Here is a 16319-nt window from a genome sequence, read left to right on the forward strand (position 1 = left end):
TCCTACACTGGAAATGTTCCAACAAATACATAAACAATTCAGAAACTTGTTTCCTTTCAATTTCAACTCTTTTATATGGATTCATTATTACACTGATTTATGTTTATTTAACCATCCACACAGTTTCATGTACAAGTCGCGCCCCAGTTTGCAGACCTGAAGTCCCACAGCATGTAACAGCATTACAATCGAGAGGTTTGCACCACAAAGGAGAACCTCCACATCAGTCGTCCCATTCGTCTTCATCGTCGTCTTCATCACCACCCTCATCTTCACTTTCGTCTGAAAGAGAGGATAAACATACAAATAAGAGATACTGCCCCTCACATGAGACATAATTAGTGTTCTGATATTTACCAGAGGAATGGATGACTTTGCTCCTCTTCTGCATGGCCATCATGAGAGCACCAACGATGCCCTCACCCGACTCTGGTGTTGTGGGTGGAGCTGCATCAGGAGTGTCTGTCACCTGTGACACACACCAGGACAGGAGAGTGTTTGAACATTCATCTCTGTATCAAATGATGCACTGCAGCGTGATCTTGAGTACTTATGCATAGCATGTATGAAATGTTTTTAAAGATTAGGAAGTTGCTTTACATTTCTGAGCTTCTTTCCCAGTCGGATCTGATCCAGCAGAGCTCCTCTGCTGTCTCCTCCTCCAACCGATGGAGGTGGGGGTGGGGGTGCCCCTCCAGAGAGAGGAGGAGGAGGAGGGAAATCTGAAGGAATAGAGGTTTGAGGAGGTGGGGGCGGAGGGGGTGGGGGAGGAGGTGGGGGAACTCCTCCTCCTCCTCCACCCCTCGGTGCAGATGGGGCAGGAGGAGACGGGAAACCCATGGGGCGCTGTTGGCCTGATGGAGGAGGGGGAGGACGTGTGTTGTGGGAGGAGGTCGGGGATGAAGCATAAGACGACTTTGAGGAAGGTGGTGAGGGGAACTGGGAAGGTGGTGGGGGGAACTGAGAAGGTGCAGAGTGTGGTGGTGGTGGCAGTGGAGGACCACCTCTGTTTGTTGGAGGAGGTGGGGGTGGGAGGCCTCCACGTGCTGAAGCTGGTTGTGTGGAGGGGCTTCCTCTCTGTGACTGGCCTGGGATAGGAGGCAGGGGGCCAGAGCGACCTCGAGGTGGTGGAGGGTTTGGAGCAGAATGACCAGAACCCGGCACAGGAGGCAGAGGCCCTTGTCTGCCAGGTGGAGGTGGTGGAGGTCCAGGAGCTATAATACAATGGAACAAGATGTGCATAAGAACTCAGCCTGAGCTTTAAACCATTAGGCCACTGGGAGCAGAAAGATGAATAAGGAGGAACAAAATGATGCTGTCTAACCTGTTCTGTTCACCTCCCTTTTCACCGCCTCCATTCCTCCAGACTGCTCGATGACATTATAGATGAGTTGGGAGGTCTTTTCATCCCTCATCTCAGCTTCACTGATTCCAGCCTGAGAGAGCAGTTTCCACAAGTCAGGGTCAAGGTTGTTGGGATCCCAGCCGACATGAGTAACGTGCCTGACAGAAAGAAAAGAAGAGACAGTGTGATACAGTTACACACTTTTATGAGTAATGACATCAAGGCGACATATTCATTGGCTCAAACACTCACTTAAATCCACTGGGGGCTCCTATGTCTGCTTTGGAGAGTTTGGGGCCCTTTTTCTTGTTCTTATCCTTTTTATCTTTCTTTCCTTTGCTGATTTGCAGAATTGAGGCAGCAGCGGGTGAGGGTACCGAGCGGTAGCGTGACGACTGGATATCTGGGTTTTGGATGTCCACTGTGGCCATGTGAAAAGAACCAGGGCTACCAGGTGCTTTTGGAGGAAATACAGAGCAGATGCAGGGAGGTACATTATTACTATTTAATTTTGTGCATCATTGGTGGTAATAAAAGTTCAATGAGAGACACAGCGAGGTGAAAGAGTTTTACACACCTTTTTCTGGGGGGACTGGAGGTAGGGAACTTCTCTCTACAAAGACAGGAAACAGGATAAGTGGGAAGAAATAATCTTATAGTTTGGTCCACGTGAATGCAATTATGCAGGCTTGAAGTTTATTGCAGTCTTACCGTTAGGCGGCAGGGGGCGCTGTTTCTTTTCTATCAATAACAAAGAGATGAGAGAAACCATTTTGCGTCTCAGAACCCCACCATGACAAAATATTTATTAAGCTAAACATACCATCAGAAACAATCACCAATTGTTCAGACAAGGAAGTAAGGCGTTGTTTATCACCTATTACTTACTGAAACAAGTAATAGGTGATACAATCCACAGGCACCTAAGAATTAGTTTATATTAAGTGCATACAAAAGTGTCTTGATGTGCAAAATGTATTATCATGTGTTTGGCATGTAAGTTGAATTAAATTCATTTTTAACTGTTTCACTTTTTTGAAATCATGTCAAACAACCTGTTAGCCTAAGAACACATAAAACACACTTTGTAGTTGCAAATATGGCCATGAGTCAAAATGTATTTGATGTTCTGTAATTCTAAAAATAAATAATGACCTCACTGACCTTGACTTTTTTGCCTTTGGTTGATTTTCTCCTCGACAGCATGTTGAAAAGCTTCTGCTTCCTGTTGCACAGCAAAGTTCAGCCCAACTTGACAGTCCTGCATTTTGTAAGAAATGATGCACATTAAACATTTGTGATATTTGTGGCTTAACACAAGTCACCGCAAGGCATCACTGAATAACTCCATAGTGACTTGAGTCGGCTGTTCAGAAATGAGGGTCTGCTTACATCTGCAGCAAAGGTGTGGAAAAACGGCTGTGGCGAGGAGTAAATTATTTGGTTGTAGAGCTCCTGCTCCCACACCTGCCTCCCTAACTGTGAAAAAAAACCAAACAAAAACAAAACAAGGTTAATATTTCACTAATATTTCACAGATGTGAGACGTTCACAGGACAACAGAGATTAAAGAGTAACTCTAATGAGGGCCAACATTTTCAAAAGCCACCTTGAAATTATATTATTGGCATAATATCAGAATTTCCTGAGAGGTTACCTTCAAATCAAACATCCGTATGAAGTAGGAGCGCTGAGGATTGTCTTTGACGAAGCAGACAACTCCAGTGTGCTGCAAGCTCCACATGGACGGGCTGTGAGGCAGGGCCATAAACAGCTGTGCTACCGCAGTGGCCACGGACTAAACACACAGGCGGTACATACAATGAGAAGAGATCACTACTGTGAGGACACCTGAGAGCACTTTATTGCAGTTGACATGTAAATTTGCCATTTTGTATTGAGGAGTCACTTCCTTGTCTACTGTCATTTGTTCAGATAACAATGTGAGTTGCTCATTAAAATGGGCAGCTGATGGTTTTCTTCTGTCCAGTCTGGTACAACTGTAGTGTTTATGTCAGAAGCTTTAAAACATACAGCTTCCACTCTAAAGTTGACACAGATTTGGCTCAAAGATAGAGTCTAATTCTGACAGCAGAGGAAGAAATGGTTCAGCCAACCATTTCCTGTTACAACTACCTCTTTTCTGTTGACCTGATGTCAGCAATTCATTTCAAAGTCCAACTACATCAGTGTACCATAGATTAATTTGAAGAAGATCAATGTCAAAGTAAGACCAGAGTACAAACGTCCCTGGCATAAAACTAATAAAAGGAAGTACATGAACAAATAAAAAGCAGCTCAGAAAAAGCGTGGAATGACACTAACGCTGGTGTTAGTGAAGTAGAAAATACAGTGCACACTCCTCAAGCAGCGGTTTAACCCTCAAATGTGCTCACACACAGTACAAGCCATGATGTTTAATCAGGAAAGTCTCAAAAGTTTTACTTATTATCATCTCTGAAGCAGCCCTAACAACCTGTTCCATCTTTGAGAACTTTTCCTTTCACTATTATGCTAATCTCTGCCACCAGAAAGGAAACATGTCAGAAAGAGTAGAGCAGAATACTGTTATCAAAATGAAAAATCTCTTCCCTGGTCAGTTCAGAACTTACAGCACACCTTCTACCCAACAGATCCTCCAACTTCTCATTCTCCGGTAGGCTCAGCAGAGAGCTCCTTATGCCCTCGGTTTTAGTTTTAGATCCACGGCTCATGATCCTCGAGCAAATCTCCCGCTTTGTGTTAAATTAATGTGTACAGCATTTGAAAAGGTGTCCTCTCTGCTTTGTCAGAATACTAAGCTCAACAGTCAAGGAAGTTTCTCTTCTCTTCTCTGTTCTGTGCACACATCAGCCCAAAGCCGGAAACGGCCAACCGCACTTCTCTAACCCCCACTTTTCTTCTTGCTGTCAGACGTAGAGCACGAATGAATGTGTTATTTCCATTTCCGAGCAGAAGCAGCGCTCGACTGCTCTTCACCTGCTGTGTGTACAATCATTTTATGGCCACACAGATGACTTTTTTATTGTGCGTAACATTTTATCTAGATTGAAAAAAACAAAATAAACAAAACAACTACTCAGAACTACTGTACAAATGAAAGACATATTTTATTGACAGATAACAACATTCAAATTAATTTAAAAATGTACAGGATGAATAACAAAGTCAAAATATATTTTCAAGACAATAATAGAAGACTCCATTCATTTTAACTTAATAAACCCATAGGTCATTGTTCATCATACTGAATAGCTTCCAGGACTGCTAAGACGAACAACATTTTTAAACACTGGATTTTTTTAAATACAATTTTTAATTGGCCTTTGCCAAATGTGGTAAAAAAAAAAAAAAGTGTTACTACCTTTTTCAATGTAACACAATAGATAAATTCTTTGGTATGCAGCTAGGGAGTTTTTCAATAATACATAAAAACTTAAAAAAATGTAGAAACCTCCTGTCTGTGTCTGTTGACTCAAATGTGATTGTCTGTGTGAACTTCATGGATAGCAGCTGAACAACACAAATTGCACCGTCTGTTGGATTATTTAGAAAAGATGAAAAAATATCACATTAAAGAACATTAATTCAACTCTGCATAAAAGTAGCTTTTACTAAATTGTAGTTTCGGCAGATTGGAAAGGTTAGTGCTGACGTGCAGAGTCAACCCTTGCTGATCATATTTCGAATATGCGACGTTCAGGGAGGTTTGGAAAACACCAGACGTGACAGTCTCAAAAGGCGAAGAAGCGACGGATGAATGAACAAATTGAAATTGTTTGTGTGTATGTGTGTGAGAGAGAGATGAAATGCAAACTCCCAGGAGAATGAAATGATCGCCTTAAGACAACTATCAAATCTCTGTAAAATCTGAAAGGGTAGGGAAGTGGACTGGATGGATTTTGGCAGTGACTGAGCTATTCCACAGAAGTGTATGCATCCATACTCTAAAAGGAGATTTCCATTTGAGTCATGTTCTTCCCATTCATCTTTTTTGCTCTCTTTTGCATTGCCTCCAAACAACATCCTGGCTGAGAAGCTTCTGTGTTCTCTCCTCCATTACAGGGCCTTTTGTCTGCCCTATCACATGTCAAAATGCTCTTTTTTTTCTTGTTGCAGGAGAAGGTTCTTCACAAATCCTTCGTTTCGTTTAAGTCAAACTTTCCTGATTGGCTCTGGCTGAAAACTCGGCAGATCAGGGGTAATTTAATGACAGGGAGAGTTTTGGTTGGCATTCTCTTTGTAGTATCTGTGCTAAGTGGTGGTGACTAGTGTCCACCTCCACTTCGAGACTCTCCAGTCGCCCAGTCAATGATGATAAACGACAAACTCATGATCATGAAGATGAATCCCAGTGCAGCAAAGCATGCGGCCTGCAGGAGTAGAAGACCATCAACAATACATTTGAAAAATGCACAGAAATTATAAATGACCAAGAGAGATTGATAGTATTTTTGATAGCAGAAGGAACTGAGTTGTACCTGAATCTTGGGTCTGGACAGTAAAGGCTCCTGGTCCTCAGGAACAATCCGGATGTAGAAGATTCCCGGCAGGATGAAGATGAGGCTGGGTGCAGATGTGGCTCCTGAAGATGAAGGAGGAGAACAGAGAAGACGGTTACAATTATGTGTGAAAATGTGATTACACATTTTACTGATGACAGATCACACTGCAAAGAAAGTGCAGATGGACGTCCTTTCTGTGCAAGCTTACCGATGAGGCCAAAGATGTCACGGATGGTGGGCACAAAGATGACAAGTACGTTGACCAAGAAAATGAGACAAAACGCAATGCCGATGTGTATGACCCAGCTGAAAGGTTTGTTCGGGAACAAGATCTGGAGCACGGCCCTGCGGATCTGCAGAGAGAAGGAAGTAAAGAGGGAGAATGTCATGGATGCAAAGTAAAGAAAAGTTAAGACAGAATGTGAGTGTGAAAGGAAAACTTAAGGGTGTCGTTTACATTTAGAATTTTTGAAAGCGAATTGAAAACCCTAAAGAAGTGGTTGGATTCTGATTGAATGTTATTAAATCTAAGTAAATAAAATTAATTATGTTGGGAAACTATAAAACCAATTCTAAAGTGACTCTTGGGGTTAATGAGAACAAATTCTTGAGAGTGAAAATAGACCACGAACTCTGTCAGAAATATCACAAATATCAAAACTGTCAAAATTAAGTGCAATACTGTACAAAAAACAAAGGTCATCATGAACCACAACTCACTAATTATTTGTTTTTGTTTGCCATTTTTTTGGCTATTCAGAATAGAATAAGAGTAATGCTTTGTTAAGTATTACTTTTTTTTGGTCAGAGACAATAAATACTGGATGTATAAAAGTATAGGCTGTTTTATCACCTCAGTTGACGTTATAGTTTTACAAAACTGCTGCTGACAAGCTGTTGCATAAAGTTAAGTTTCTGTATACAACTACTGAACTTCAGCTAGATGACAAGTATTTTTCATCCCCTGAAGGAAAAGTACGTGCATTGATATACTGTGGAGGGAGACCAGAAGTGCAACATATTTGCCATTTGAACATACAAAGAGACATTCAGCAGCACCTTCCTGCTCTCTGCACAGTGATTCAATACCAAAAGTATACTTTCTGAAATCTTGGAAACCTGCTCATACCCTCTCTTGGACAGTCAGATGAGATGGATCCCACTCTCATATTTATCAGTTCAATATGAAGTTTGAACCTGCAGCTGTTTATCTTAGCTTAGCATGAAGACAAGAAACAGTCAACCTGGGTATGTCTCCCACATGTAAAACCAAGACTTTGTCTTGATACAACATTAAATTTTGTGAGCTTTGGAGGCACTCGTAGATGGATCCTTAAACCTTTGGACTGAGCCAGACTAGCTGTCTATCCTTGCTTTCACTCTTTATGCTAACTAGATAAGCTAGCTGTCTCTTGGCTTCAGCTTCATAATAAACAGATCAAGCTTTGCATGTGGAGTGCCCCATGGCTCAGTTCTGGGCCCACTGCTTTTAAGTTTCTACCATTTGCTACCACTAAAAGCTATTGTTTATAATGTTGACTTTAACTGTTAAACAGACAGTGTCCTCTACAAATGCTTGAACACTGAATTTTAGACATTAATGGCTGATCATTCAATTTTGAAAACATAATTACTATAATATATAACTATATTTTATCCGAAAGATTTTTATGTAGGTCAGACATTTTTGGAAGAGAAACTTCCAAGATGCATTTGAAGACTTTGAAGACTGTGTATAAACGACTTATTTTCTTAATTACTCAGTTAATTAAATATTTGTTCAGTAAAATGTCAGCAAACAGAAAAAAGTCCTGGAACCATTTTGACCAAAAAAAAAAAAAAAAAAAAAATTAATTAACTGATGAACAAAGTATTTGATCAGTTGAGGGACAATCCTATTACCCACCCACAGTGGGTAATAGGAATTCCAGTTCATTTATAGATTTTATCTGAGTGTACTTTTGTTATTCTGTAAATTGCATTGAATTTCAATAAAACTGTAGGGAAATCATAAGAAACAGCATAAATATTCCAACTGAACAAGTCTGATAGATGTTTTTACCGGGAAAAGAACCACAGGGACAGTCAGAGTGACGGCCACCAGCACAGCCAGACGCACACAGAGAACCAGGACATCCAGAGGATCCACTTGACTGTAGGTGTGCAACAGCTCTGACTCCACAGCACCTATACCACAGAGAGGCAGACATGCTTTGACATGGCTCTCAGTTGGTCTAATCCCTCATTCACAGAGCTGGAAAATGCATGTGAGTTCTGGGTACAAGTGGGTCATTCATTTGAAAATCTTGGTGACTTTTGACTCTCAGTTTCATGAGGATCTTACCATAAAAAGTGAGGTAACCAAAAAGGGCGGTGAGCAGGTACATGACAAACATGGCCAGGATGGAGATGTTGGCAACTTTCTGCATACGTCTCTTGCTGGCACTACCATAAAGGCAAGCAGAAAAATAATGTTAATGTAACCAAAACTTTTCTCTATGCGGCAATCAAGGAAACAGATTTGGATTTTGGAGGACTTACTCTCGAAGCTCGGTGTAGATGGGTAGCACTTCGGGATGGCAGACAAAAGCAAAGGCCAGAATTGGGATAGTGTATACTGTCTAAAAGCCAAAAACACCAAAGGTCAGTGAGAAACCCTCCAAACATGGCATGAAGAAGGTTAAACAGCATTTTAAGTCCAGCGGGGAACCCGATTAAACGCTTGTTTCATACGCAGCACTGCTGTAGAGATTACACACCTTAATGCTACTGACATAACACGCTCTTGTGAAGAGCAATACATCAAGAAATTAATATATAGCTGACTGTTTTTCCTCTGACCTGGGAGTTGATGGTAAAAAGTTTGGCCTCACAGATGTCATCCGTCGTATTAAAGTGGTCACCAAGAATAGTTTGATTGTAATGCTTATTTTCCAGTGGACATGGGATGTTGAATCTCTTGTAGATAACCTGAGGAAGAATCATTCTTTGGTTAATCAGATAAATATTTTATGAAGGAACAGTTGATAGTGTATTATTCATCTGTACTGTCTGGATAGTAAAGACTTACCGAAATTAAGAAAAACACCATACAGGAGAGGGAGAAGCCACTTGTGTAGCCCAAGTAACCTGTGTTGCAATGGTAAGATGATGCAGAGTGATTTATAGTCAAAGACAGATTTTGGCAGTGATCATACCTTTCATTTTTCAGTACAGGACATTAAAGCAAAGACAACAGAAATGAGTAGTGGAGACATGGAGATGGACATGGAGGGGTATGGAGATTAAAAAAAAAAAACAAATAAAAATGTGATGACACAATGAAAGACATACCAAGTTGTTTCATGACTGCTAGAGGAAGGATGACGCAAAGGCTAACAATGATGATCAGGTATTTTCCTTCCAAGAACCACTCTCTAAGGACAGCCAAACAGATGAAAAAATTCAACACACCATGGAAAAAAAAAAAAAAAAGAAACTACTGCAACTATACGTGAATCGTTGTCAGATGATCACTTTGATGCTCACCCTGTATTTTCTTGTTTACTGAGGAAAGCCTGAATAACCAGTGGCAGCTCAGACTTGACGATGAAAAGATAGCTGGACATTGCTAAAAGGAAGTGAAAACAGTCTTATTCTGTGCTACTTATGTGTGTTTAATCTTATCTTATCAAATGCACGTTCTTTCAATTAGGAAGGAAATGTTAAGACATTACCTCCAATGTTGTGTACTGTAATGATGCATGCTGCCAGTAATTTTCCTGGGTGACCAAATGCCCGATTCCCAAGCTGCTCATAAGCTCTGATACCTGAAAAACCACAGACATTGTACATATAACAGCGTGATGAGCTATGAATGCAGAATTGATCCGGTGGCTAAATATTTTAAAGTATGTGTGTCGAGTCTGACTTACCAACGACTCCAGCGCTTCTCAGTAGGAGATGAATTGAATATGCAGACAGAATGGCAATGAGCACCAACAGGATTCTGAAACACAGAAAGAACAGAGAGATCTGCTGTAAAATGTAATTCACAAAATAACATAAAAGAAAGGGTCTCACAAATCTGGACATGATTGTTATTAAACGGTTATAAAACGGTTGAAGAAGCACAATACAGATTTTTTTTCAGGTGGTGCTGATAATTCAGCTGCTTCTCATGGCCAGCACCAAAAAGAAAAGTGATAACTTCATGGAGTAAGAAAGGAAGTGAGCAAAGTTTGGCTCTTTAGTCTGCAGTGTGTGGCTCTACCCAAATGCAAGTGTTTGACATCATGAGGGCAACAGCAGTGTGATACACTTGTTGTTGCTGTTGTTCTCCTCTTCCCCATCCTCCTTCACCTTCTTCTCTGTGTTTATTAACAGATCAGAAAACCAGTTTCAGACGTGGATACGGCAGCCTGTTGCTTCAGAGTGTGTAGATGCTCAGTGTAATAACTCGGTGGCAACGATCAGGCAATCTGGATTCACATGTTCTCTTTCGTCTCTGTTTAGCTGCTATCGTTTCACAGACACTGACTAATAACTGATAACATAAATTTCTCAATATTGGACCAATAATTTATTTGGACAACAATTCTGTGGCCTAAGATATATCATGCATCCCCATCTAAATAAATCAAAAAGAGAAAGAAAGAGAGAAATAACGATACGCATAGGAAACTTCTTCTGAAACTAAACTCAAGCAGTTCTTGTAATTGTTGACTTTTTTGTTTGTTTTTTTTTCCCATCCTAAAGCGAGTTTGACTCTGAGAGACTGGATCTCCAGCCTTCCTCCACCCCACCCCCCAGCCACACAGCACAAGACCGATCCAGGCAGGCGTGTCTTGGATCTGATCACTACGGGCTATTTTTAAGCACTCAAATCTGATTTAGGGAAGCTGCGTGTGTATGAGCTCTAATGTACATTCTGACAGATCAGGTTTTGTACTGTCGCTGTTGTGTGTGCAGTATTACACCTACAGCTCGCACAGGTAGACAGAAACACACGCGCACTCAAACACGGAGCCCATCCCCCTGCCACCACGCATACCTGTCCAAACACAAGTACACACAGGCAGTCAGATGATACACATGAGCCCCTGTGGCGTCTTCTTCCTGCCTTATAAGGACCCTCTAATGACTATAGCCAATGCGTATCCACTAACACAAACTTTATCCCAGTCCAGATTCTAATACTTGCCTTAAACCAAAATTTTAACCCAGGATAATTATTAGCTCTAATTTATTTATAGAGCACTTTTCAAGCAAGAGACCTAAAGAGAGAGACAGAGTTAGGCAGCTTTAAAACCGAGGCACAAGCAGTAAACAATCACACAACATAGAAAAGATAAAAAAGAAAAAATAAGTTAACATTTACATTAAATAAAGTAAAACATACACATGTACAGAAATTAGCTATGTTTAAAACTATGTCAAAATAAGACAAGAACAGTTTTTATGAGAAGTCATTAACAAATAGCTCCTTGGATAAGAGAGGACCTGCCAAAATGACTTCATTTAGCAATAAAGTCGCTCTACAACTCATAAACTCAAACACACTCACACACACACACACACACACACACACACACACACACGTGACAAACAGCCCAGCTCTAAACCTCAGTGATTGTGTATATTTGACTTCATCCAAATATTAACCATAAATCACAAGAAGTTGAAGTCAATATACTATCGTCCTCATAATGCACACAACTAAATGCATGCTGACAAATATATCCGGGCACATCGTTAAATCAAAACAGAGACAGAGACAGAGACAGTGCGTTTGGCTTACATACTCACATGAAAAGAATGATTCCCGTGTTGCACATCGCAAAAGCCAATCCCAGGATTCCACTGCCCATTATGGCGTTACTGAGGTTAAAGATGGACATGCCAAATGAAGTCTTTCCTTCGAACTGCAGAAAGACGACAACAGAGGATGTTACACAATAAATGTGTGAACCTCACATCACAACAACAACATCGGTGGTATTCAGTGTATCTCGTTTTCCTACAGCAAAACAATCTGACTTCAGCACTTTATGACATATGGCTGAGCACAAGCACTCACATCTGTGAATTGGATTTCTTTCTTGCCACCAGTTTTATGTGGGAGAAACTCGTCGTTTTCAGCCATGGCCTCCACTCCATCGAAGCTAGAATGGAGAAAATAAAAATATTTGGTTGGAATGAAGGCTTGGAAAAATGCACCTGGAGCTACAAAAACACTGTATCTTTTACATTAGGTGGATAAACCTGAGAATAATAGATCCACTTAAAATATTCAACTCCTTGAGCTGAAAACCTTTGCTGTGATATGGTGTGGCTGCCTGTAATTTTGTGATTCTTACCCATCATCCCTGCTGTGTCCATTCATCTTCTGAAGCTCCATTCTGGTTGCTGGTGTTGAGTCTTTGGAGATCTACTTTTGTCGAATTGAAAGAACCTTCTTCAAACTTTTGCCTGGCTGGAAGCGAAGACAAACCACTTCTTTAATTTAGAACTTGCTTATCACAAACTCCAGATTTTGTGACTTGTTTATGCATGAAGAAGGTTTGATGTCAGCTGGCATAATATAACATCCCCACCAAGCTCACACTCTGATCTTGCCTTTGCATTATTTGAGAGGAAAACTGCGAGCAGACTGAACTAAGCAGGGGTCTTTAATGCTTCTGCATTGCTTCTGTATGTGTCACCTTTCTTGAGATCTTGTCAACACTTGTTAAAGTTTAAGGGTCTATCTCAGGTCTATGGACCTGAACAAGAACTGTGATATATTTGCTGTATCTACAATAAATTTAGAGTAATGTGACTGTAGCAGACTGGTGATGGTGTTTAAAAACCTTTTAAAGGTTAGGTACTTACTTTTACTTGAACAGAAAGAAGCCTCAAGAAACACAGAAAGTGACGAACGGAATACAAACAGAAAGTGCTATTTGGCTTCGAAAGGGCAAACCTATTTATAAAGTCTTGAGACACACACCACTGTAATTTTTCTGCTTGCCAAGGACAACAAAAATGTTGCTTTTTTTTTTTTTCTTTCTGGTCGTTGCAAAAATCCTTTGGCACCAGTTTTAGTTTGGAGGTCTGCTCCCTTCTTCAGATGCAAGGCCATAAAACAGCAACATTAAGAGACTGTCGTCATAGTTCACAAAACAAAATTCAAAAGAAAAAGAAAAAGTTTTGCTTTGGGATGTAAGACCGTTTAAAATTTGATTGACTTGTACGTTTTAAATAGCAAATGCTGTTATGTGGGGGCCTATATGGCTTTAATCTTCAGTGGGCCACACAAAGCTGGCATCTTGAAGTTCCCTCGGGATCAATAAAGTATCTATCTATCTATCTATCTGGACAGAGTCTGGGAATGAGTGTAGGTCTGCACTCACGCCACAGGGTCATGGGATATTTCCCTTCTGTGTGGGTCAGGCTGCCCTCATGATTTTCACAGCTGACCCCAGAAGGCACTCTCACACTACATTGTGCCATTCCTTAAGAGTTTCACAGAAAACAGGAATTTTTTAACATTCCTACACTTCACTGAACCGGCCTGTCGATGTACAATAATCTGTACAGATTGGAGGTTGACAGCAGTGGGCCACAGAGATGAACAAAGGGTTACTATGTAAATGGTGCTGTTTAGTCTAAATACAGGGTAGCCTTTTCCCTACATACTGGCCTCAGGTCAAGTTTGGTCGGACTAACTTTATTTAGCTACATACCCGATGACTTTCCCATGGCCCATTGCCAATACACACAACCAATAAAAAATATACTTGATGTTAGAAAAATTGTACAGAATATGAAATATTTATCATTCACCTTTCAACAAAACGCAAGTTTTAATGGAGTAGTCACCACTCTCACATTGTGATTTTGCAAGTGGGCCATGCTTTGCATTTTCAGGTGAGAGAGTCAAGGAAACTAGACAAACCTGGGAAACTCGAAACGTGCTCCATGTTATTTATTTCATCAGCCAAAGCCAGCTCTTTCACAGCTCAAACAATAGAGGAGTGGAAAAAAGTAGTAAAAGCAAAGAGTGGTCTTGCACTTCCCATACAGCCATCTTTCCAAACAACATGCCCGAAACCCATGAAAGTGTTGTACTTAGAAATATATATATATATATATATGTATATTTTCAAATATAATAATTCATCTATAATCCACAGGAAAATGCTCAGTGAACAAAAAGTTACAGTGCTACTGTAACAGTACTACTCAGTAGCCAACAGAGCACACCACATGGCTTTTGTCTGACGCAAGACCAGCTCACTATTGACAGCCCTTCCCTGCTCTTCCTCAAAATCTAAAACACAAGGACACACACGCACAATTTTTACCAACTTACCTAAATGGTCAAGAACAAGGCTAGTTTTCTTTTCTGGATATTGACAGATTAAATCCTTGTGCAAGTTGACTCACTTTTTTTCCCCTTCCAATGTTTATATATAGCTTTGTTCTTAGGAGACTGCAAGCTCCTTGAAAGTGAGTGAGTGAAGAGAGAAGAGGGTGAGAGAGAGATTACAGCCTGGGAGGGATTGAGCGGGAAATGGGAACACCCATATTTAACCCTTTGTTGAGCCAGGTAGTATCACTGCTGCAAAGAGACTGCAGGGATCAACTCACCTGGTGTCTGCACAGAGAAAGTGTCAGCACTGGCACCCAAACAAAGGGAAAGGAATTGCCTGTACTTTTCAGAGACAGTCTGCCAGTTAAGGGCTACTGGTAATCCCAGAAAACCATCCAACAACAGGCTTTCTGATGTTCATACTAGGGACTAATTACCATGTTGTTACAGACTATGCAAGTAGAAAGGAGGGGCAAAATGAGTATCATCTGGGGTGGGTTTTGTTACAGCATGGGCGGATACTCGCTGACAGTTTGCATCCTGTTGGAAGTCACAGTGATGGTAATTAGCTTAGGAGATAAGTGCTGTTTTAAGATTACTAACATGTGATGGTGCTTAAGAGTGGAAACATTTTGCGTGCTCACAAGTTATCACGCGCTTGGTCCAAGACAAACACTCAAACTGACAGAAAACTTGTACAAATGAAGTGACCACATGACATCAGTCGTTCACCAAAACTACCTTCAGTTGGCAGATAAAGTTCAACGTAACTGAGATATGAGTTTTGTCAGCACACCCAAGGAACACCCACATTTTCTTTATCTCACCAAGACACAAAGCATTTACCAGAAAATGTGTCTGTTGAATCAGGATCTCATCTAATGGTGACAGGCGCATATGGAAGATTTTATTTATACCATTTTAAAAAAAACATTTTGAGTCATTTCTAGGAAGCTATACATCCTATTACAAGCAAAACAATATATCACATCCACATTTCTGTGATCTTCTCAGGTTGGTAGAAGCAGTTTGCCAGAAAAATATCAGAATACTGGTGTGTATGAAGCCATATAATGGTAAAGATTAAAGGCTACCTCTGCCCTCTGATATGATCTAAGAGACTGGAAGTCAGTTATACAAGGATAAAACATACAAACATAAAAAAAAACTGCAAGCTTGTGTAAAATATAGCTCAACAGGAGACATTTTGTCTTACTAAAACCGTGGCTCCAACATTTAATGTTATTTTTGTACCAAACACTCATGACAACATTGAGAGCCAAGATGATCTCGCATTTCAGTGAGTCATTTAAAATCCCACCTCTCTGCTGTGTGCACTGCCAGCATGTCACAAAAGGCATAAACTGCAAACGAGAGTATAAATATATCTCCCACTGGAGAATATAACAGAAATAGTCTGAAAAGAAAATCTCCTTACCTTACACCTACCTTTTCTATATACTCTACATTATCAGTTTTTTTCCCCATTCATACGTGCGGCCCTCTGCACGTATGAATGGAAACTGTGTCGTGGCTCAAATGCTGTAGCAGCTCTCTTGTGCTGGTATTGAGGCCCTCTTCTGGTACTCACCTCTCTAGTAACAGTGAGATATCTAGACTGAAAACACCCCTTCAGTCTAGACAGAAGCAGCAGGGCAAAAGTTAAAACTTGCTGGCTGGTTCACTCCACAAAAGTCTGCTTTTCTACAGCTCTTTTTGGCTGCAAGGGAAGAGAGAAAAATGGGGAAAGAGGGCGGTATTAATTGCGCGCGTTAAGAGACATCCTGCCTTGTCACAGGCCAAGCCCCTCCCTGTTCCTACAGACTGCTCACTCCACACTTGGTGCTCTGTTACTCTATTAAATTCTATAATCTAATTATGCATAACATGCATTGGACAATGGCAGCATTGATCCTGGTGGGATATTCAAGCAGTACTTCCAATGATATGTAAATCTAAAGCAGAGAGATAAAAACTTAATACTAATACTCTGCTTACAGGCCTACATTAGAGTGGTTATACTGTGGCTGTGCAGCTGGTGGTGCCAATAAAATGTGTTGCTGTGCAAACTGTCTTCTGACTTCATATGAGCTTCAGCTTTTTGACACAAGCTCACAACCAGTGCCATCCACTG

The 16319-nt window shown here is 40.7% G+C and overlaps 2 protein-coding genes across 7 annotated transcripts; both read right to left on the reverse strand.

The window, feature by feature from the left end:
* Positions 1 to 49: 49 nt before the first annotated feature.
* Positions 50 to 4227, reverse strand: LOC124063308 (wiskott-Aldrich syndrome protein-like). Of its 3 annotated transcripts, none has more exons than XM_046396826.1 (11): positions 3965 to 4227; positions 3003 to 3143; positions 2738 to 2824; positions 2510 to 2606; positions 2057 to 2086; positions 1923 to 1958; positions 1598 to 1802; positions 1325 to 1503; positions 601 to 1214; positions 358 to 469; positions 50 to 282 (listed from the first exon to the last, which is right to left on the reverse strand). In XM_046396826.1, exons 2-11 carry the CDS (start codon positions 3111 to 3113, stop codon positions 224 to 226), a joined length of 1530 nt encoding a protein of 509 aa, XP_046252782.1. In that variant the 5' UTR covers positions 3114 to 3143; positions 3965 to 4227; the 3' UTR covers positions 50 to 223. The 3 variants fall into 3 exon arrangements, with proteins under 3 accessions (XP_046252782.1, XP_046252780.1, XP_046252781.1); XM_046396824.1 differs by having other exon boundaries at positions 3958 to 4227; XM_046396825.1 differs by lacking the exon at positions 2057 to 2086 and having other exon boundaries at positions 3958 to 4227.
* A 204-nt stretch (positions 4228 to 4431) lies between these two features.
* Positions 4432 to 16135, reverse strand: LOC124062886 (sodium-coupled neutral amino acid transporter 3-like). 4 transcript variants are annotated; one of them, XM_046395952.1, is made up of 16 exons: positions 15777 to 16135; positions 12189 to 12300; positions 11909 to 11993; positions 11638 to 11753; positions 9765 to 9838; positions 9567 to 9659; positions 9379 to 9460; positions 9184 to 9266; positions 8921 to 8979; positions 8692 to 8820; positions 8392 to 8471; positions 8195 to 8295; positions 7913 to 8037; positions 6059 to 6203; positions 5827 to 5930; positions 4432 to 5718 (listed from the first exon to the last, which is right to left on the reverse strand). In XM_046395952.1, the coding sequence occupies exons 2-16, from the start codon at positions 12227 to 12229 to the stop codon at positions 5614 to 5616; spliced, it is 1422 nt and encodes a 473-aa protein (XP_046251908.1). In that variant the 5' UTR covers positions 12230 to 12300; positions 15777 to 16135; the 3' UTR covers positions 4432 to 5613. The 4 variants fall into 4 exon arrangements, with proteins under 4 accessions (XP_046251908.1, XP_046251906.1, XP_046251907.1 ...); XM_046395950.1 differs by having other exon boundaries at positions 12189 to 12304; positions 15777 to 16134; XM_046395951.1 differs by lacking the exon at positions 15777 to 16135 and adding an exon at positions 15635 to 15770 and having other exon boundaries at positions 12189 to 12304.
* Positions 16136 to 16319: the final 184 nt, after the last annotated feature.

Source organism: Scatophagus argus, chromosome 8 (assembly GCF_020382885.2).
Source record: "Scatophagus argus isolate fScaArg1 chromosome 8, fScaArg1.pri, whole genome shotgun sequence".
NCBI lineage: Eukaryota > Metazoa > Chordata > Actinopteri > Scatophagidae > Scatophagus > Scatophagus argus.

What these genes read in the sequence shown, in the direction of transcription:
- LOC124063308 (XM_046396824.1), bottom strand. Translation starts at nt 4,059, where the DNA reads ATGAGCCGTGGATCTAAAACTAAAACCGAGGGCATAAGGAGCTCTCTG. An exon ending in GCGCCCCCTGCCGCCTAACG is followed by an intron (nt 1,959 to 2,056) that starts GTAAGACTGCAA and finishes CTGTCTTTGTAG; the next exon opens with AGAGAAGTTCCCTACCTCCA. An exon ending in TCCAGTCCCCCCAGAAAAAG is followed by an intron (nt 1,803 to 1,922) that starts GTGTGTAAAACT and finishes TTCCTCCAAAAG; the next exon opens with CACCTGGTAGCCCTGGTTCT.
- LOC124062886 (XM_046395952.1), bottom strand. Translation starts at nt 12,229, where the DNA reads ATGGAGCTTCAGAAGATGAATGGACACAGCAGGGATGATGG. An exon ending in GAGAAGCGCTGGAGTCGTTG is followed by an intron (nt 9,660 to 9,764) that starts GTAAGTCAGACT and finishes GTGGTTTTTCAG; the next exon opens with GTATCAGAGCTTATGAGCAG. An exon ending in TGGTGTTTTTCTTAATTTCG is followed by an intron (nt 8,821 to 8,920) that starts GTAAGTCTTTAC and finishes ATTCTTCCTCAG; the next exon opens with GTTATCTACAAGAGATTCAA.